At 39.9% G+C, this 20,584-nt stretch overlaps 4 protein-coding genes and 2 pseudogenes across 5 annotated transcripts; 1 reads left to right on the top strand and 5 right to left on the bottom strand.

Annotated features, from left to right (window-relative positions):
* Positions 1–236: 236 nt before the first annotated feature.
* Positions 237–4,184, bottom strand: LOC125206858 (putative receptor-like protein kinase At5g39000; annotated as a pseudogene).
* A 2,040-nt stretch (positions 4,185–6,224) lies between these two features.
* On the top strand, positions 6,225–8,015 carry LOC148923804 (uncharacterized). The gene is made up of 2 exons (XM_089060295.1): positions 6,225–7,392; positions 7,883–8,015. The coding sequence occupies exons 1-2, from the start codon at positions 6,225–6,227 to the stop codon at positions 7,918–7,920; spliced, it is 1,206 nt and encodes a 401-aa protein (XP_088916421.1). The 3' UTR covers positions 7,921–8,015.
* A 3,873-nt stretch (positions 8,016–11,888) lies between these two features.
* On the bottom strand, positions 11,889–13,977 carry LOC148923805 (cysteine-rich receptor-like protein kinase 34). Its single transcript, XM_089061618.1, has 6 exons — positions 13,641–13,977; positions 13,398–13,516; positions 13,080–13,287; positions 12,742–12,976; positions 12,509–12,644; positions 11,889–12,170 (listed from the first exon to the last, which is right to left on the bottom strand). Exons 1-6 carry the CDS (start codon positions 13,975–13,977, stop codon positions 11,889–11,891), a joined length of 1,317 nt encoding a protein of 438 aa, XP_088917744.1.
* Positions 13,978–14,106: 129 nt separating this feature from the next.
* LOC148923806 (putative G-type lectin S-receptor-like serine/threonine-protein kinase At1g61610) lies at positions 14,107–15,252 on the bottom strand. Its single transcript, XM_089060686.1, has 3 exons — positions 14,788–15,252; positions 14,545–14,663; positions 14,107–14,434 (listed from the first exon to the last, which is right to left on the bottom strand). Exons 1-3 carry the CDS (start codon positions 15,122–15,124, stop codon positions 14,120–14,122), a joined length of 771 nt encoding a protein of 256 aa, XP_088916812.1. The 5' UTR covers positions 15,125–15,252; the 3' UTR covers positions 14,107–14,119.
* A 1-nt stretch (position 15,253) lies between these two features.
* Positions 15,254–16,399, bottom strand: LOC148923807 (putative G-type lectin S-receptor-like serine/threonine-protein kinase At1g61610). Its single transcript, XM_089060687.1, has 3 exons — positions 15,935–16,399; positions 15,692–15,810; positions 15,254–15,581 (listed from the first exon to the last, which is right to left on the bottom strand). Exons 1-3 carry the CDS (start codon positions 16,269–16,271, stop codon positions 15,267–15,269), a joined length of 771 nt encoding a protein of 256 aa, XP_088916813.1. The 5' UTR covers positions 16,272–16,399; the 3' UTR covers positions 15,254–15,266.
* Position 16,400: 1 nt separating this feature from the next.
* LOC125206859 (putative receptor-like protein kinase At5g39000) lies at positions 16,401–19,536 on the bottom strand (annotated as a pseudogene). The gene is made up of 3 exons (XR_016132609.1): positions 17,082–19,536; positions 16,839–16,957; positions 16,401–16,728 (listed from the first exon to the last, which is right to left on the bottom strand). The product of XR_016132609.1 is annotated as a putative receptor-like protein kinase At5g39000 (transcript).
* Positions 19,537–20,584: the final 1,048 nt, after the last annotated feature.

Below are 20,584 nucleotides of genomic sequence, written 5' to 3' on the forward strand. Positions count from 1 at the left end.
AGATTTTGCGACTAGATTTAATTATTTAATTATTTAAATAATAGAATAAATACATAATTTAATAAATTTAATTTTTAAAAAAAAAATCGGGTAATTTGGGTAATTTGAGTATACCCGATCGGGTATCGAGTTATCCGATACCCAATAATTCAAAAATCATAAACCCGAACCCAATCCCAAAACCCGAAAAATCGGATATCGGATATCCAATTACCCGGTATTTTGGGTTTGACACCCTACATGTAATGGTGCAAAAAGGAATGGTATTTTACTTGCCCCATCTTCTCTTGTAGCGACAAGTCTTCTCCGAGCAACATTCTTAGCACAGAAGCCATCGTTGGGCGCTGCTGCGGTCCATATTGGGTGCACAACAGACATACTTGTATACATCCCAGCGCTTCTTCCCTTGAAAACTCTCCTCCAAGGTGTGTGTCTACCACCGCTAATACATTTCCATTTTCTTCCCACAGCTCCCATGCCTGGACATTCATCATATCATAACACATTTAAGTTATAACAACTGGAAAATGCATTGTATATACACTTGGAATTTGTCTATTGCATCTTCACTTGCATTGCATCCACATTTATATAGAAGTTCATGAAAGTTATGAATGCTTACATTGCCAATGAGATTTGCCATGTCTCTATTATTTCTTTTGCCACTCAATATCGCCATGACTAACACACCAAAACTGTAGACATCTGATTTCTCTGAAACTTGTCCTTCTCTATAACATTCTGGTGCAATATAACCTCTGCACACATAAATCAAAGAAACAAATTATTGTTATTCAGGAGTCAGAATGAAAAAATTAAAGTGGAAAGGAAAAGAAAGGATATTAATCATAGCAGTACAGGGTCCCATCACAACAGGTGTACACTTGTGATTGGTAATCTTCAGTAATTCTGGCTATGCCAAAGCCTGATATTTTAGGATTCATCTCATTGTCCAGTAATATATTGGTGGGATTAAGACCCCTGTGAATCATTTTTGGACTTGACTCTTGATGAAGATAAATAACTCCTTTTGCAATTCCAATTACGACTTTGAAGCGTCCTGACCATTGAAACCTGCGACGTTGCTCTTCACCTATGTGAGAATGTTCCATTACATCCAAGAAACAGAAGAAATAATGTTATGTACTCTCTTTATCCATCCATAAGAAATTTAAAAACTAAAAGAAAACACCAACCTAATATATGACTATCTAAACTTCCATTGTCCATTAACTCATATACAAAAGCATCCTTGTTTTGTCGTGAATGTAATATCCAAGTAGTTTAATGATGTTCCGGTGATGGAGTCTGGAAACTGAAAGAATCTCTCTTTTGAACCAAGTGAAACGGTCCTGTGATGCAGCATATCTCTTAACTGCGACTGTCCTTCCTGTGGGTAACACAGCCTATATGAAGATTCAGATAAGAATTAGTTTGGAGAAGGATAAACTCATTCATTCATTTGTCAGTGCAATATCGAAAGGAGTAACAAAGGGAAATCATCAGCCTTGACAGAGTCACCTTGTAGACTCGAGCAGATCCACCTTCTCCAATCTTGTTGAAATGGGAGAATAGATCGGTAGCTGCCGCAAGCTTGTTAAAGTCATACTTTGGCACTCTTATGTCAGCCTCACACAGTTCTGCAAAATCATTGCACACTTCTATCATACTTTTGGAGTATATAGATTGGTGTATTAGTTATAGGTTGAAGATTATTATATGATAGAAAGTGTTTAGAATGAGTTAATACCTGATGCTAAGCTGATTTCTTTTCTCTTGGATGGTTTTAACCTGTTCCATAGTGTATCCAATGCCCAAAAACGTGCCTTATATGATATAGGTTCTCTCCAAACTTCTTCTCCATCTGGAAAATAATTTAGATTTGTTTGTTTCGTAGGAGATGTATCAACATGTACATCTGAGAAGGCTTCTGCTGATAGTGCAGTGTTTGCAGAAGACATCATATATTGATTTGTTTGACGAACATCATTAGTAACTAGAGCTATGTTATTTGACTCAGCAGCTTTTCCACTCTCCTGATGCTCAAGTGCAGACTCGAGTTGAACCACAATTTGAGCCATCGTTGGCCTTTGCTTTGGTTCCTCATGCAAACATCTTTCAGCAACCTCAACAAATGCCTTCAGGCTATCTGGTAGGATTTCTTCCAATAGACTCGAGGCTACAATCTGATTAACCTCTCCATTGTCAATTTTGTTTCGAGCCCATATGGTGAGATAGAAATCTTCCTCTCCGAACCTTGGACCTAGCGCTTTTCTCTCACACAATACTTCCAGCAACACAACACCAAAGGCATATACGTCACTTTTCCTTGTCAACTTGCCTGTATTTTGATAATATGGGTCCATGTACCCATGTGTGCCCTTCACTCTTGTGCTAATATGGCTCTGTAGCTTGATGCAATCTTCATGCTTAGCTAACCCAAAATCGGAGACCTTGGCTGTGAGATTTTCATCCAAGAGGATGTTTGAAGCTTTAACATCGCGATGTATGACTCTGTTTCCTGTGTGGAGATAGTCTAATCCTCGGGCGGTTCCTATACATATATCTAGGCGTTGCTTCCAAGTAAGAGAACATACATCTTTGCCTTCCCTGGCATATTCATGGAGGTGATCAGCCAGTGTGCCACGTGGCATGTACTCATAAACAAGAACCATTTCCCTGTGATGACTGCAGTAGCCTATTAGATAGACAAGATTAATATGTCGGAGCTCACAAAGTGTTTCAATCTCTGTCAAAAACTCATGTTTCCCTTGTCTTGAATCAGACTTTAACCTCTTTACGGCAACTGTCTCTCGCCCATTATCAATAGATCCAATGTAAACTTTACCAAATCCTCCCCCTCCGATGAGTAACCTTTCACTGAAGTTTTTGGTGGCTGATTGAATCTCAGCCAGTGAAAAACGTCGACAGAGTTGTTCAGCCTTTGCTGATGGCATGTTTTCGTCTTTTACAACGCTTCTTGCTTCATAGATTTCCCTCAGCTTATAGACAACTATATTCATTAGAGAAAGTATGGCTATTGCAAGACTTGCAGTAGCTTTTCCTTGGGACAGAATAGGAAGTAAGTTGTTGATAATCCGAGGGGGAGAATCACTTTTCGAAGGGAAGACATTCGGACTGGAAAGACTGTTATCAGGATTGCTCAGTTTGAATATCTCAAATCCCTTGATGAGTTGCTGCACATCAACAAACTCATCATTCGACTGCAGGGAAATCAAGAGATCTCGTTTACCCTCCTCTTTTCGGCCTTTAACTGCCATTACATAGTCTCTATAATCTATGATGCCATATTCATCATCCCATTGTATGGAAATGTTAGCATCCACAATTACTTCATCAATAAGGACTTTGAGACCCTCACCATAGAGACGCAAGTCGCAGAAATGAATCCTGACCAAGTACCTAAAGCCAACATCCACTGGTGTTCTCCAGGTAAGACCGTTGATCTCATTTTCCTTTGCTTTATCATTAGAAAATGAAACTAAATATCTGTGTGTTAATTCAAGTGCAGTGGTATTGTCAATGCTCACCAGAGCCTGGCCTACCACTTGGGCTCGATGATCACTTCCTTTCAAGTAAGAACGACGCAGTGGTACTGTGATTATCTATATTCCGTTTATGAAAGCATATGTAGTATCTCTTGATTCGCTAGTTACAGGAGAAAAAGTTATAGTAAATGTTTGGTTTTCTCCTAGGCTTATGCAGAACTCCTTGGAAAAAGTGCTGACACCAAGAGCAGCACCAGTTTGTGAAGCGCTAAAGTTAGTGAGCAGAGTAAAGGGCCCAGCTTCAACATTGAACAAGTCACTCAACCTTTCGAAGCCTTTATATGGAGCGGGATTAAAGTGAAGGCGTATAATTTTCTCACCCGGGCTGACTCGGAATGCATAGGAGAATTGAGAAGTAGAGATTCTAGCTGTGTTGTGGGGAGCTTGATTAGCAGAGGTGGAGCTATGCCTGACAGTTGAGCCGGTTGATGAACCCTTTATCTGTAGCAGGGATGATCCTTTTGATAGTATGTCTCCAATCCACCCTCGGCCATTTATTGCTGCAGAGGTGGAAACCGAGCCACAATTAATGGAAAGCTGGGATGTGGTTGTAACTGGATCGTTACTACTTACTGCTGCTATAGATGTATGAAGGTGAAAGAGAAGCAGCAGCATAATGAAAATTGAAAAGTGATGCATTCTCTGGTCTTATCTCTGTGTTTCTTTGGTATTTGAGCAACTGCCGGGAACGAAGTAACGAATGAATGAGTGATCAGAACGATGAATTTCGAAGCCAGTGATGAGGAGTTTGCTCAGAAGCAGCAGCAGCTGACCTTGTAGTCGACGAAATTCACTAGCCGGTTTAGAACTTTGCAGTTATACAAGCCAACGGTTTTTCTTGCTCAAGTAGCTAACATAGTGGAAATTCCTTTTTTTTCCTAGTGAAAATCGCCAAATTTGGATGCAAAGAGATTTAAAAAATGGAAAGTTCCTTTAGTACCCCTTTTAAAATACACCCATGCTACCACAATGAGGGGAGGCAAGCTTTGTTCCTCAATAATGAATTGGTTGATTTAATTTTTTGTTGTTATTTGAGACACACAGAATTCTTATTGGGTTGCAATAAAATACCACTAAATTTGCCATGCCCAAAATTCTTGAGTTTCATAATTTCCCCGCCGCTGTGTTTTTCACAGCTGTGTAGAACAGTAGTGTCATTTTTATTTTTATACAAAAATGAAGTCCATTTTTGAACGTTAATTATATCAATGGGATTTTTTACTGCCTTCTACATATTACTGCAATCTATATCACGAATAATCCGATTTTTCATGAAAGGACTAAACATATTGAAGTTGATTGTCATTTCATTTGAGAGTGTGTCTTGAATCTAACTATTACTACTCATTTCACTTCATCGTCCAACCAGATTGCTGATATGTTTACAAAACCGTTGTCTATAAGCGTTTCTCAATACTTTGTACCAAGCTGGACATGATCAATATATGTGATCTAACTTGAGGATGAGTATTAATATATTATATGTATTCTGGCCTGCATCGGTGATGTGACATAGCCTAACTTAGTCTCTTGTTGATTAATAAAAGACTAAAGTCCAATTTTGGTCTCTTGCATTTGTCCTAAAATTCTTTTTGGTCTCATACATTAAGTTTGTGACCTTTTGGTTCCTAACATATTCTGTACATTTTGGTCACAAACTTAATGTATGAGACCCAAATTTTTTTTAAGGAAAATGTACGGGACTAAAATTAGACTTTAGTCCTAGATATAATTAAGTTATTAAATTGATTAAACATTTTGACTGTTAATTTTAATAGAAAATGGTTATTTTGGATCAAAACAATATGTTTAGGACCAAAAGATATTAAAACAATATGTTAGGGACCAAAAAGTTACAAACTTAATGTATGAGATCAAAAAAAATTTTAGGTAAAATATTAGAGACTAAAATTGGACTTTAGTCTTAATAAAATACATACTAGTACTACTACTTTCTCTATTATGTCGGGGTAATTATACCATACATACAAAATATTTCACCAACATTTCAAATTGGTACAAAAAGTTTGAACTTAGCATATACTATATCATAATTCATACAAAAGGTTTAACTAGTGATCCACATTAGTACACTGTACACTCCATCCAAAACACTCTTTAACACCTTTACTCCTCTATTAAACTTCATCAAGCATATTGCAGACAAAATTTTTAAGAGAGAACTCACTTTCACTCATTAGTAATTCCATCAAATATATTGAAGTCCATATTATATTGAAGTCCATATTTCATAATTATGGCTCTCCCTCCGCACTCCTCCCAACTTCACCCACCTCATCTCTACAGCTACCACCCTCCCCCACCTCAAGAAAATTGTTAGAAGATATCACGAGAATCACGAGAATATTGGGATTGATCCCAAATTGATCTTCTTCCAAAGATAGAATGCAATCCCTGTAAAATAGGCAGAGATTAGTTTTTCCTTATGTAAATATTTATAGACCTATAAATAGGTGAACCCTTGTAACAATTATCATTTTGAAGTAAAATACACAATTCCGATCCCTAGTTTATTTCTTCATGGCGTCAGAGCAGGAGATTTTAGGGCTCAGAAAAATTTCATCATAGCCCAATCATACCAAAACTCGGCCAAGAGGCTGAAACCAAAACCAAAAATTCATCCCTACACACAAAATGTCAGACACCGATGAGGAGAAACCAGCAACCGAACCCTCAAGATTGAGGTCACGCAAGAACGTTACCGTAGCGTTCAAACTAAACGGGAAGAACTACCCGCTATGGTCGCGACTTATGAAAGTTGCGATAGGAGGAAGGAGAGGATACTCTCACATAGTTGATGAACCGCCAGAACCAGAAAGCAGGGGATACCGGGATTGGGAGGAAACTGATCTCGTAGTTTTCTCGTGGATAATCGACAATATCGAACACGATATAATTGCCGATTTTACTCACCACCAAACGTCAAAAGCTCTATGGGACAACCTTCGAATCACATTCGAAAGCAAGGCAGATTCGTTCCACATCTATGACCTGGAGGACAAAATAATAGCAATCAGACAGGGGAACTTGGATCTTGAAACATATTACCGTCGGATCCATGGATTATGGATCAACGTCGACAGGAGCCAGAAGCAGCCGGTGACATGCTGCGATAAAGGGATAAAACGGTTCAGGGATTTCACAAGTGAGAAGAGATTAATCAAATTCCTCACCGGATTAAACCCGGAGTACGCCGCGATCAGGCGGGACATTCTCAAGATGGAGCCGTACCCCTCAGTAGAAGAGGCATACGCGGTGGTGAAGAAGGAGGCGACTCGATGCAAGATCATGTCACCGGCATCTTCAACACCCACCGGAGATACCACTGGCATAGGGAGTGCCGATACATCATCGGGGGAGATCGGGTATGGATTTGGAGCCCAGAGAGACCGATCAACCAATAGGAACGGACCACCGCGTCATCCACCCGCCGGAGCTGCCACTCACCAAGCCGGAGGAAAGCCAGACAAGAGCAAACTATGGTGCTCACACTGCGGCAAGAACAAGCACACGAAGGAGAGCTGTTTTCTCCGGGTGGGCTACCCGGAGTGGTGGGACGAACGGCAAAAATCCCGATTCCAAGCGAAGTTCGCGGCGGTCGGAATCACAGAGCAACAAAATCAGGGCTCAATTGCACACCGAGATGGTGGAATCGGAGGGGGAAATCAACCACACAACCCTCTGAATCAGGAAACAGGTGCTGGGAGTGGTGGCGGCGGCAGAATCGGCGGTGTCGGAAATTTCCTGGAGAAAGCCGACGGGACTGGATCGCAAAAATGGGGCGGCGGTGGATATGAAGGAGGTAAAGGGTTTGATAATTTATCAAACCCTAACACAAACTCTATATTCTGTTTAAACCCCAATATTCAGCCAGATTTGCATTCTATACCCCATGCTATGTTAAGTTATAAGAAACACCACCCAAGTACTTTAAATTGCAGATTGACCCCAGCTGTTGACCAAATTTTGACCCAAAGTCGTTTTGCACCTTTATTAAATATTTCCGCTGCATTTAGTGTGCAAAAGACTGATAATGTTGAAAAAAGGGGATGGATTTTTGACTGTGGAGCCACTGACACTATGACTCCAGAACGATCTGATTTCATTGATTTTGGGGAAATTACTAAAACCTATATCCGAACTGCGAATGGGGAATTAATTACTGTGGAAGGAACCGGAACCATAGAAATTTCTCCGGATCTTCGATTGTCGCACTGTTTATTTGTTCCTAGTCTGTCTCAAAGATTGATGTCTGTACACTACTAATGTACCCAAGTTTTTGCATCTTACAGGATATTCGGACGAGGAGGATCGTTGGGCGTGGCACTGAGAACCAAGGACTCTACTATGTGGACGGGGTAGCTCACCATGGGAGTGCAATGCTGGCTCGCGGATCCACAAAAGAAGAGGCTTGGCTGTGGCACAGAAGACTAGGACATCCTTCCCATGGTTATTTTAAACTTTTGTTTCCCGATTTTTTGTTGCCTAAAGATTTTTCGTGTGAGACATGTGTTTTGGCGAAAAGCCACAGACAATCATTTAAACCTTCCAATACCCGTATGCAATCTATGTTTGATTTAATTCATGCTGATGTGTGGGGTCCTGCACCTATTATTGGGGGGAATGGTTTTAGGTATTTTGTGACATTTATTGATGATTGCACACGAATGACTTGGATATATTTTTTGAAACATAAATCTGAGGTGGTAGAAAAATTTATCCTGTTTTTCCAAATGGTCCAAACCCAATTCACACCACCATCAAAATCCTTCGGTCAGACAATGGGAGGGAATTTGTTAATAATAGCATGTCAGAATTTTTTAGGGGGAAAGGTCTAATACATCAAACATCATGTGCCTATACACCCGAACAAAATGGGGTAGCCGAAAGAAAAAACCGAACCATCCTAGAAGTAACCCGTGCCCTCATGATCGATTCTAAAGTCCCTACCTTTCTGTGGCCCGAAGCAATAGCCTCTGCTGTTTACCTCATCAACAGACTTCCTACCAAAATCCTACACATGAAAACACCCCTTGACATTCTTTCTAAACAAGCCAACATCCCAGAATCCCTGAGCATGTCACCGAAAGTTTTTGGGTGCACTGTTTATGTTCACATTCCCAAACACGAGAGAACCAAACTTTCCCCGTGTGCAACCAAGTGTGTCTTCGTAGGATATGGGGTGAATCAAAAAGGTTACCGATGCTTCGACCCGACTACCAAGAAAATTATCACCACCATACACTGCAATTTTTTGGAAACAGAATTCTTTTACCCACACCACCTTGACAGTCAGGGGGAGAGAGAACTAGAACCTAAAAATAATTGTGGGGACTGTCTAAGTTGGTTTGTGTCACCTCCAAGCCCTTCGATTGAGGAGCCAATAGAGACTGTTCCGGTCACTCCCGCCGAGCAAGCCCTGTCAGAGTCAACTCATCCGCGACCTAGCGTTCCGCCTCAACCAATATCCGAGGTATGTCCGGGATCCGAAGAAAGTACTACTGATGATACTACGGTTAATACTAACAGTGCAGAAGTTGAGGAGAACACAGTAGATGGGGATACAGGTCGATATATGCTTCCATATCGGATCAATCGAGGAGTTCCTCCAAATCGGTACTCACCTGGCAAAGTAGGGGTGAAAAGCAGGTATGGAGTGGCGAATTTTGCACAGGCAAATCTGACAAAGATGGCCCGAGCATTTGAGGCAGCATTATACGAGGAAGAGGAGATACCACAAACTGCCGAAGAAGCAATGAAAATCAAGCATTGGAGAGAGGCGATGTTCACAGAGATGAAAGCCCTAATGAGAAACAATACCTGGGTGAAAGGAAAGTTACCTGAAGGTGTAAAGGCAGTAGGATGCAGATGGGTGTTTACCATCAAACGGAGACCTGACGGATCCATTGAGCGGTATAAAGCTCGACTCGTGGCTAAAGGATATACACAGACGTACGGAGTTGATTATGCTGAGACATTCTCCCCAGTTGCAAAGATTAATACCGTGAGAGTTCTGTTCTCAATTGCGGCAAACAAGGACTGGCCCCTCCACTAGTTTGACGTAACGAACGCCTTCCTACATGGGGAGCTACCAAAACCTGTGTACATGGTTCCTCCACCGGGATTTACTGATGATTTTCAACCCGGTGAGGTGTGCAAGCTCGGAAGGACATTGTATGGGCTAAAGCAGTCGCCCAGGGCGTGGTTTGGCCGATTCACTGAAGTAATGATGAAGTATGGGTACAAGCAGAGCAACTCAGATCACACATTGTTTCTCAAGAAGAAAGACGGAAAGATTACATGCCTGATCATTTATGTAGATGATATGATTATCACTGGGGATGACGAAGAGGAAATTGGTGAACTTCGGCAAAACTTGTTCAAGGAGTTTGAAATGAAGGATCTAGGTCCTCTCAAATAATTTTTGGGAATTGAAGTCTTAAGGTCGCAAAAGGGAATCTTCATCAGCCAAAAAAAGTATGTACTTGATTTACTTGCAGAAGTTGGAATGATAGACTGTAAACCCGCAGACACTCCTATGGTACAGAACCATGGATTGCAGATACGTGAAGGGGCGAAGTTGACGGATAGGGGGAGATATCAGCGGTTAGTAGGAAAACTTATCTATCTTTCCCACACTCGACCCGATATAGCATATGGTGTAGGAATAGTCAGCCAGTTCATGCATTCACCACAGGAAGATCATTGGGAGGCAGTATTGAGAATTGTCCGATATTTGAAAGGAACAGTTGGACATGGGGTGTATTTTGAGAAACATGGCCACTTGGAAGTGCATGGGTTCACGGATGCAGATTGGGCCGGTAATCCAAATGATAGAAAATCAACGGCCGGATACTTCACTTTTGTTGGAGGAAATCTTGTCACTTGGAGGAGCAAGAAACAAAAAGTAGTAGCGCTCTCAAGTGCCGAAGCAGAGTTTAGAGGGATCAAGAGTGGTCTCACGGAGATATTGTGGCTAAAAAGGCTCATGACAGAGCTTGAACTACAGTCAACGCAACCTTGCAGACTGTTTTGCGATAATAAAGCTGCAATTAGCATTTCAGAAAATCCGGTGCAACATGACAGAACCAAGCATGTGGAGGTAGATCGACACTTCATAAAGGAAAATCTGGAGGCAAAGACAGTCGAGTTTCCATATGTCAAGTCAGAGGATCAGTTGGCGGATATATTGACTAAGGCGGTTAACTCAAAGGTGTTCAGAGAAGTATTGGTCAAGTTGAGTATTGGTAATCCCACTACTTAACTTGAGGGGGAGTGTTAGAAGATATCACGAGAATCACGAGAATATTGGGATTGATCCCAAATTGATCTTCTTCCAAAGATAGAATGCAATCCCTGTAAAATAGGCAGAGATTAATTTTTCCTTGTCTAAATATTTCTAGACCTATAAATAGGTGAACCCTTGTAACAATTATCATTTTGAAGTAAAATACACAATTCCGATCCCTAGTTTATTTCTTCAAAAATCCCAGCTCAAATCCTCTGTAACTCCCTCTACTGCCACCTCCTCTTCCAACTCCTCCTCTGAACCCTCCCCTTCCCTTCCTACGCCCTCTCCTTACTCTCCTTCATCCCCGCCGATAGCCCGCCACCGCACCAGCTCACCAACAAGATCCTCAACCACCTCTCCCGCTCAGACAATCCCCACAAGGCGCTCGTGTTTTTCAAGCGACGCTGAACAAATTCATCCCCATTGACAGGTTCAGTTTCCCGCCATTGCTCAAAGCGGCGAGGCTCTATCTCTCGGTGAAGGGAAGATAATACACGGGCTGGCTGCGAAGCTTGGGTACGAATCCGACCCTTTTGTGCAAACTGCGTTGTTGAGAATGTACGCTGCTTATGGGCTAATGTCAGAGAGAAGGGGTGGAAAGGATGAAAAGTAACAGTGGGATAATCTCAGAGAGAAAGGGGTGGGAAGGATGAGAAGTAACAGTGTGGGAAGGATGAAAAGTAACGGTGTTAGAGTGATTTGGATGGAATGTACTAATTTGAATCATTAGTTAAACCTTTTGTATGATATATGCTAAGTTAAAACTTTTTGTACTAATTTGAAACATTGGTGAAGCATTTTGTATGTAAGGTGTAATTACCCCCTATTATGTCTCTATATTTTATTGTTCTACAGTCTGTAAATAAAGTTAACAACTTAACATGTTTAATGAAATGATGCATTTGTAGTGAGACAAACAAGCAGAGGAGGGGTAACTGAATTCTGCCAAGGAGTCACTGTTTGAGATGTCAACTGGCAGCTAGCTACCAGGTGGAATAACTCCATGTCTATTCTGACAAATTTCTCGGATTAAAGGAGTCACTGTTTGAGATGTTTACCGCAAACTTGGCTGGGCATCGTGCTCGTTTCATCTTCTCTTGTAGTGATAAGTCTTCACCAAGCAACATTCTTAGCGCAGAATCCATTGTTGGGCGCTCTTGTGGTTCATCTTGGGTGCACAGCAGACATATTTGTATACATCTCAGCGCTTCTTCCCCTGAAAACTCTCCTCCAAGGTATGTGTCTACTATCGTTAATAAATTCCCATTTTCTCTCCATAGCGCCCATACCTGGACATTCATCATATCATTACAAATTCACAGTTATAACAATTGCATAACCTGGAAAATGCACTCTGACACCACTGCACTGTATATACACATGGAATCGGCCTATTTGCAGCTTCACTTGAGTTCTGCTATTTAATTTCATTAAAGGCAGCAAGACAGATAAAATTTTGAAAAGTTATTTATGTTCATCAGTGGATGATTGACTTTGTACGTTCTATAGTTGCTGAAAATACTTTTTTTATTCTTCCAACTGTATGACCTTAATCCTTAGTATCCATGATGAACTTGCATTGCATGCACATTATACATAGAAGTTCATGAAAGTCAATTATGCTTACATTTCCAATGGCATTCCCCATGTCTCTATTATATCTCTTGCCACTCAATATCGCCATGACTAACACACCAAAACTGTAGACATCTGATTTCTCTGAAACTGGTCCTCCAGTAGCAACTTCTGGTGAAACATAATATCTGCACACACAAATCAAAGAAACAAAATATCGTTATTTGGGATTGAGAAAGGAAAAGTTAGAGTGGAAAGGAAAGGATATATGTATCATGATAGTACATGGTCCCAGCAATACGGGTGGTGAACACTTGTGATTGGTCATCTTCAGTAATTCTGGCTATGCCAAAGCCTGAAATTTTAGGATTCATCTCATTGTCCAGTAATATATTGGTGGGGTTAAGATCCCTGTGAATAATTTTCGGACTTGATTCCTGATGAAGATAAATAACTCCTTTAGCAATTCCAATGATGACATTGAAGCGTCTTGACCATTGAAATCTACAACGTTTTTTATCTATGTGCCAATGTCCATTCTCTAACAGAAGAAAAAATGTTAGGTTCTCTGTTTATCCTTCCATTAGAAATTGAAAAACCAAGGAAAAGTCTAAAACACCTACCAAATATATGACTATCTAAACTTCCATTCTCCATGAACTCATACAAAAGCATCCCTGTTTTTTCATGAATGCAATATCCAAGTAGTTTAATGATGTTCCGGTGATGGACACTGGAAACTGAAAGAATCTCATTTTTGAACCAATGGACAAGGCCTTGTGATGAAGAATATCTCTTAACTGCGACTGTCCTTCCTGTGGGTAGCACAGCCTATAATTCAAATTATAATTAGTATGGATAAGGATAACCTTATTCAGTCATTTGCCAGTGCAATATCGAAAGGAATAAAAAAAGAAAATAGTCAGCCTTGACAGAGTCACCTTGTAGACTTGAGCAATTCTACCTTGTCCAATCCTATTGGAATCAGAGAAGAAGTTGGTAGCAGCCGCAAGCTTGCTAATTTCATACTTTGGCACTCTTATGTCTGCCTCACGCAATTCTGCAAAATCATTGCACACTTGACACTTCTATCATAGTTTTTGAGTATGTTGATTGTGTATTAATTATAGGTTGAAGAATGAGCATATGATAGAAAGTGTTTGGAATGAGTTCATACTTAATACCTGATTCTAAGCTGATTTCTTTTCTTTTAGATGGTTTTAACCTGTTCCATATTGTATCCAATGCCCAAAACCGTGCCTTAAACGATTTTGGTTCTCTCCAATCCTCTCCTCCATCTGGAAGATAATTAAGATTTGTTTGTTCCATAGGAGGAGACGTATCAACATGTACATCTGCGGAGACTTCTACTGATATTGCAGTGTTTGTAGAAGACATCATATGTCGATATGTTGGACAAACATCATTAGTAACAAGAGCCACATGATTTAACTCATCAGCTTTTCCACTCTCCTGATGCTCAAGTGCAGACTCGAGTTGAACCACAATTTGAGGATTCATCTCATTGTCCAGTAATATATTGGTGGGGTTAAGATCCCTGTGAATAATTTTCGGACTTGATTCCTGATGAAGATAAATAACTCCTTTAGCAATTCCAATGATGACATTGAAGCGTCTTGACCATTGAAATCTACAACGTTTTTTATCTATGTGCCAATGTCCATTCTCTAACAGAAGAAAAAATGTTAGGTTCTCTGTTTATCCTTCCATTAGAAATTGAAAAACCAAGGAAAAGTCTAAAACACCTACCAAATATATGACTATCTAAACTTCCATTCTCCATGAACTCATACAAAAGCATCCCTGTTTTTTCATGAATGCAATATCCAAGTAGTTTAATGATGTTCCGGTGATGGACACTGGAAACTGAAAGAATCTCATTTTTGAACCAATGGACAAGGCCTTGTGATGAAGAATATCTCTTAACTGCGACTGTCCTTCCTGTGGGTAGCACAGCCTATAATTCAAATTATAATTAGTATGGATAAGGATAACCTTATTCAGTCATTTGCCAGTGCAATATCGAAAGGAATAAAAAAAGAAAATAGTCAGCCTTGACAGAGTCACCTTGTAGACTTGAGCAATTCTACCTTGTCCAATCCTATTGGAATCAGAGAAGAAGTTGGTAGCAGCCGCAAGCTTGCTAATTTCATACTTTGGCACTCTTATGTCTGCCTCACGCAATTCTGCAAAATCATTGCACACTTGACACTTCTATCATAGTTTTTGAGTATGTTGATTGTGTATTAATTATAGGTTGAAGAATGAGCATATGATAGAAAGTGTTTGGAATGAGTTCATACTTAATACCTGATTCTAAGCTGATTTCTTTTCTTTTAGATGGTTTTAACCTGTTCCATATTGTATCCAATGCCCAAAACCGTGCCTTAAACGATTTTGGTTCTCTCCAATCCTCTCCTCCATCTGGAAGATAATTAAGATTTGTTTGTTCCATAGGAGGAGACGTATCAACATGTACATCTGCGGAGACTTCTACTGATATTGCAGTGTTTGTAGAAGACATCATATGTCGATATGTTGGACAAACATCATTAGTAACAAGAGCCACATGATTTAACTCATCAGCTTTTCCACTCTCCTGATGCTCAAGTGCAGACTCGAGTTGAACCACAATTTGAGGATTCATCTCATTGTCCAGTAATATATTGGTGGGGTTAAGATCCCTGTGAATAATTTTCGGACTTGATTCCTGATGAAGATAAATAACTCCTTTAGCAATTCCAATGATGACATTGAAGCGTCTTGACCATTGAAATCTACAACGTTTTTTATCTATGTGCCAATGTCCATTCTCTAACAGAAGAAAAAATGTTAGGTTCTCTGTTTATCCTTCCATTAGAAATTGAAAAACCAAGGAAAAGTCTAAAACACCTACCAAATATATGACTATCTAAACTTCCATTCTCCATGAACTCATACAAAAGCATCCCTGTTTTTTCATGAATGCAATATCCAAGTAGTTTAATGATGTTCCGGTGATGGACACTGGAAACTGAAAGAATCTCATTTTTGAACCAATGGACAAGGCCTTGTGATGAAGAATATCTCTTAACTGCGACTGTCCTTCCTGTGGGTAGCACAGCCTATAATTCAAATTATAATTAGTATGGATAAGGATAACCTTATTCAGTCATTTGCCAGTGCAATATCGAAAGGAATAAAAAAAGAAAATAGTCAGCCTTGACAGAGTCACCTTGTAGACTTGAGCAATTCTACCTTGTCCAATCCTATTGGAATCAGAGAAGAAGTTGGTAGCAGCCGCAAGCTTGCTAATTTCATACTTTGGCACTCTTATGTCTGCCTCACGCAATTCTGCAAAATCATTGCACACTTGACACTTCTATCATAGTTTTTGAGTATGTTGATTGTGTATTAATTATAGGTTGAAGAATGAGCATATGATAGAAAGTGTTTGGAATGAGTTCATACTTAATACCTGATTCTAAGCTGATTTCTTTTCTTTTAGATGGTTTTAACCTGTTCCATATTGTATCCAATGCCCAAAACCGTGCCTTAAACGATTTTGGTTCTCTCCAATCCTCTCCTCCATCTGGAAGATAATTAAGATTTGTTTGTTCCATAGGAGGAGACGTATCAACATGTACATCTGCGGAGACTTCTACTGATATTGCAGTGTTTGTAGAAGACATCATATGTCGATATGTTGGACAAACATCATTAGTAACAAGAGCCACATGATTTAACTCATCAGCTTTTCCACTCTCCTGATGCTCAAGTGCAGACTCGAGTTGAACCACAATTTGAGGATTCATCTCATTGTCCAGTAATATATTGGTGGGGTTAAGATCCCTGTGAATAATTTTCGGACTTGATTCCTGATGAAGATAAATAACTCCTTTAGCAATTCCAATGATGACATTGAAGCGTCTTGACCATTGAAATCTACAACGTTTTTTATCTATGTGCCAATGTCCATTCTCTAACAGAAGAAAAAATGTTAGGTTCTCTGTTTATCCTTCCATTAGAAATTGAAAAACCAAGGAAAAGTCTAAAACACCTACCAAATATATGACTATCTAAACTTCCATTCTCCATGAACTCATACAAAAGCATCCCTGTTTTTTCATGAATGCAATATCCAAGTAGTTTAATGATGTTCCGGTGATGGACACTGGAAACTGAAAGAATCTCATTTTTGAACCAATGGACAAGGCCTTGTGATGAAGAATATCTCTTAACTGCGACTGTCCTTCCTGTGGGTAGCACAGCCTATAATTCAAATTATAATTAGTATGGATAAGGATAACCTTATTCAGTCATTTGCCAGTGCAATATCGAAAGGAATAAAAAAAGAAAATAGTCAGCCTTGACAGAGTCACCTTGTAGACTTGAGCAATTCTACCTTGTCCAATCCTATTGGAATCAGAGAAGAAGTTGGTAGCAGCCGCAAGCTTGCTAATTTCATACTTTGGCACTCTTATGTCTGCCTCACGCAATTCTGCAAAATCATTGCACACTTGACACTTCTATCATAGTTTTTGAGTATGTTGATTGTGTATTAATTATAGGTTGAAGAATGAGCATATGATAGAAAGTGTTTGGAATGAGTTCATACTTAATACCTGATTCTAAGCTGATTTCTTTTCTTTTAGATGGTTTTAACCTGTTCCATATTGTATCCAATGCCCAAAACCGTGCCTTAAACGATTTTGGTTCTCTCCAATCCTCTCCTCCATCTGGAAGATAATTAAGATTTGTTTGTTCCATAGGAGGAGACGTATCAACATGTACATCTGCGGAGACTTCTACTGATATTGCAGTGTTTGTAGAAGACATCATATGTCGATATGTTGGACAAACATCATTAGTAACAAGAGCCACATGATTTAACTCATCAGCTTTTCCACTCTCCTGATGCTCAAGTGCAGACTCGAGTTGAACCACAATTTGAGCCATCGTTGGCCTTTGCTTTGGTTCCTCATGAAAACATCTTTCAGCAACATCAACAAATGCCTTCAGGCTATCTGGTAGGATTTTATCCAACAAACTCGAAGCTACAATCTTATTAACCTCTCCCTCCTTAATCTTGTTTCGAGCCCATGTGGCGAGATAAAAATCTTCCTCTCCAAACCTTGAACCTAGTGCTTTTCTCTCGCACAATACTTCCAGCAACACAACACCAAAGGCGTATATGTCACTTTTCCTTGTCAACTTGCCAGTATTTTGATAATATGGGTCCATGTACCCATGCGTGCCCTTAACTCTTGTGCTAATATGACTCCGTAGCTTGATTCGATCTTCATGCTTAGCTAACCCAAAATCGGAGACCTTGGCTATGAGATTTTCATCCAAGAGGATGTTAGAAGCTTTAACATCGCGATGTATGATTCTGTTGCCTGTGTGGAGATACTCTAATCCTCGGGCGGTTCCTATCAGATATCTAGGCGTTGCTTCCAAGTAAGACAACATGAATCTTTGCCTTCCCTTGCATATTCATGGAGGTGATCAGCCAGTGTGCCACTGGGCATGTACTCATAAACAAGAATCATTTCCCTTTGATAACTGCAGTAGCCTATTAGAGAGACAAGATTAGTATGTCGTAGCTCACAAAGTGTTTCAATCTCAGTCAAAAACTCATGTTTCCCTTGTCTTGAGTCAGATTTTAACCTCTTTACGGCAACAGTCTCTCGCCCATTATCAATAGATCCAATGTAAACTTTACCAAACCCTCCCTTCCGATGAGTAACCTTTCACTGAAGTTTTTGGTGGCTGATTGAATCTCAGCCAGTGAAAAACGTCGACAGAGTCGTTCAGCATTTGCTGATGGTATGTTTTCGTCTTTTACAACGCTTCTTGCTTCATAGATTTCCCTCAGCTTATAGACAATTATATTCATTAGAGAAAGTATGGCTATTGCTAGAGTTGCAGAAGCATTTCCTTGAGACAGTATAGGCAGTACGATGTTGATAATCCGAGGGGGAGAATCACTTTTTGGAGGGAAGACATTCGGACTGGCAAGACTGTTATCAGGATTGCTCAGTTTGAATATTTCAAATCCCTTGATGAGTAGATGCGCATCAACAAACTCATCATTTGACTGCAGTGAAATTAAGAGCTCTCGTTTACCCTCCTCTTTTCGGCCTTTAACTGCCATTACATAGTCTCTGTAATCTATGATGCCATATTCATCGTCCCGTTGTACGGAGATGTTAGCATCCACAGTTACTTCATCAATAAGGACTTTGAGACCCTCACCATGGAGACGCAAGTCGTAGAAATGAATCCTGATCAAGTACCTATAGCCAACATCCACTGGTGTTCTCCAGGTAAGACCGTTGATCTCATTTTCCTTTGCTTTATCATTAGAAAATGAAACTAAATATCTGTGTGTTAATTCAAGTGCAGTGGTATTGTCAATGCTCACCAGAGCCTGGCCTACCACTTGGGCTCGATGATCACCTCCTTTCAAGTAAGAACGACGCAGTGGTACTGAGATTATTTCTATTCCGTTTATGAAAGCATATGTAGTAGCAGTGTCTCTTAATTCACCAGTTACAGGAGAAAAGGTTATAGCAATTGTTTGGTTTTCTTCTATGCTTATGCAGAATTCTTTGGAAAAGGTGTTGACACCAAGAGCAGCAGCAGTCAATGAAGCGCTAAAGTAAGCGAGCATAGTAAAGGGCCCAGCTTCAACATTGAACAAGTCTTTCAACCTTTCAAAGCCTTTATATGGAGCGGGATTAAAGTGAAGATGGAGAATTTTCTCACCGGGGCTGACTCGAAATGCGTAGGAGAATTGATAAGTAGAGATTCTTGCAGTCTTGTGGGGAATTTAATGAGGAGAGATGGAGCTATGCATGACGGTTGAGTCAGTTGATGAGCCTTTTATCTCTAGCAGGGATGATCCTTTTGGTTGTATGTCTCCAATCCACCCTCTGCCGTTGAGCTCTGCAGACATGGAAACCGCGCCACAGTTAATGGAAAGCTGGGATGATGTTGTAACTGGATCATTACTACTTGCTGCTGCTACTGGAAATGCACCAAGGTGGAAGAGAAGCAGCAGATTAATGGACAGTAAAAACTGATCCATTCTTTGGGTAATCTTTGTGTTTGGAATGAATGAATGATTGATGAATTTCGAAGTCAATGAGGAGGAGTTTTCTGGGAAGCAGCAGCAGCTGACCTTGTACACTCTGATGCACTCATCTCATGTTTATTTTTAAGGGTTTGGTAATGGTTCTCTATTTCAACAGATCAGTAATGACTCAGTCAAAATTATTACTTACTCCCTTTGTTCCACAGAAGTAGAGCCATTTCATTTTCTGCATTCGTTTTGAAAAAATAATAATAAATAATTAAAGTGGAGAGAGTAAAGTAAGGAAGAGAATAATGTAGAAAAGAGTCATATTTTATTTTTTACATTTTCTAAAGGTAGAATTGGTATACCTCCTTGTTCCTCCCCTGGCTGCCACCACCATCATTGCCGCCACTGCTGAAAACATCAAGTTGCTGTCTCGGATTCACCGCCACAAATGAAGATAAATGTTAGTATATCCTTTAATACACAGAAATCTACATGCTTTCAAATGGAAACTTGCATACCTTCAAACATAAAGGCCCTTCTTCTCGGAGAGGCCACTGACCACATCAAGGTAGTCCCGTGCACTCTCGCATGATCCCTCGTACAGGATCATGTCTAACCTTCTTAATCTTAGCTAATGATAAATCGTCCATTGCTGCACTAATTCCACCATCTGCTGGTGGTGGTGGTAATCATGTTGCATCTCTACTAGGCGCCATCTGAGGATCAATCACATCAAGTATGTGTTTTGCAAGAGTTACTTTGTCTGGGCTAGTAAAGAAGCTTTGATATTATGGGAGAGTTCATGAGAAAAAATTAATGGAGATAACAATTAATCAGTTCTGTATAATTACTTCTTTAAGCATTAAAATGTAGTATGGAGTAATCAACATAACTATTAATAGGATGAACACTTGTTGTCGATTTCAATGGTTATCGTTTCAAAAGATGGGATTTTCGAGCAAACCAACTTTTCAAAAATGAGTGCAGCATTCAAAGTTGTTGACAATGTTGTTGTGGTAATTGACTATGCAGAAACCAAAA

The sequence above is a fragment of the Salvia hispanica genome, chromosome 6 (assembly GCF_029641045.1).
Source record: "Salvia hispanica isolate PSC_SH4W2 chromosome 6, Shi_PSC_v1, whole genome shotgun sequence".
Classification (NCBI taxonomy): domain Eukaryota; kingdom Viridiplantae; phylum Streptophyta; class Magnoliopsida; order Lamiales; family Lamiaceae; genus Salvia; species Salvia hispanica.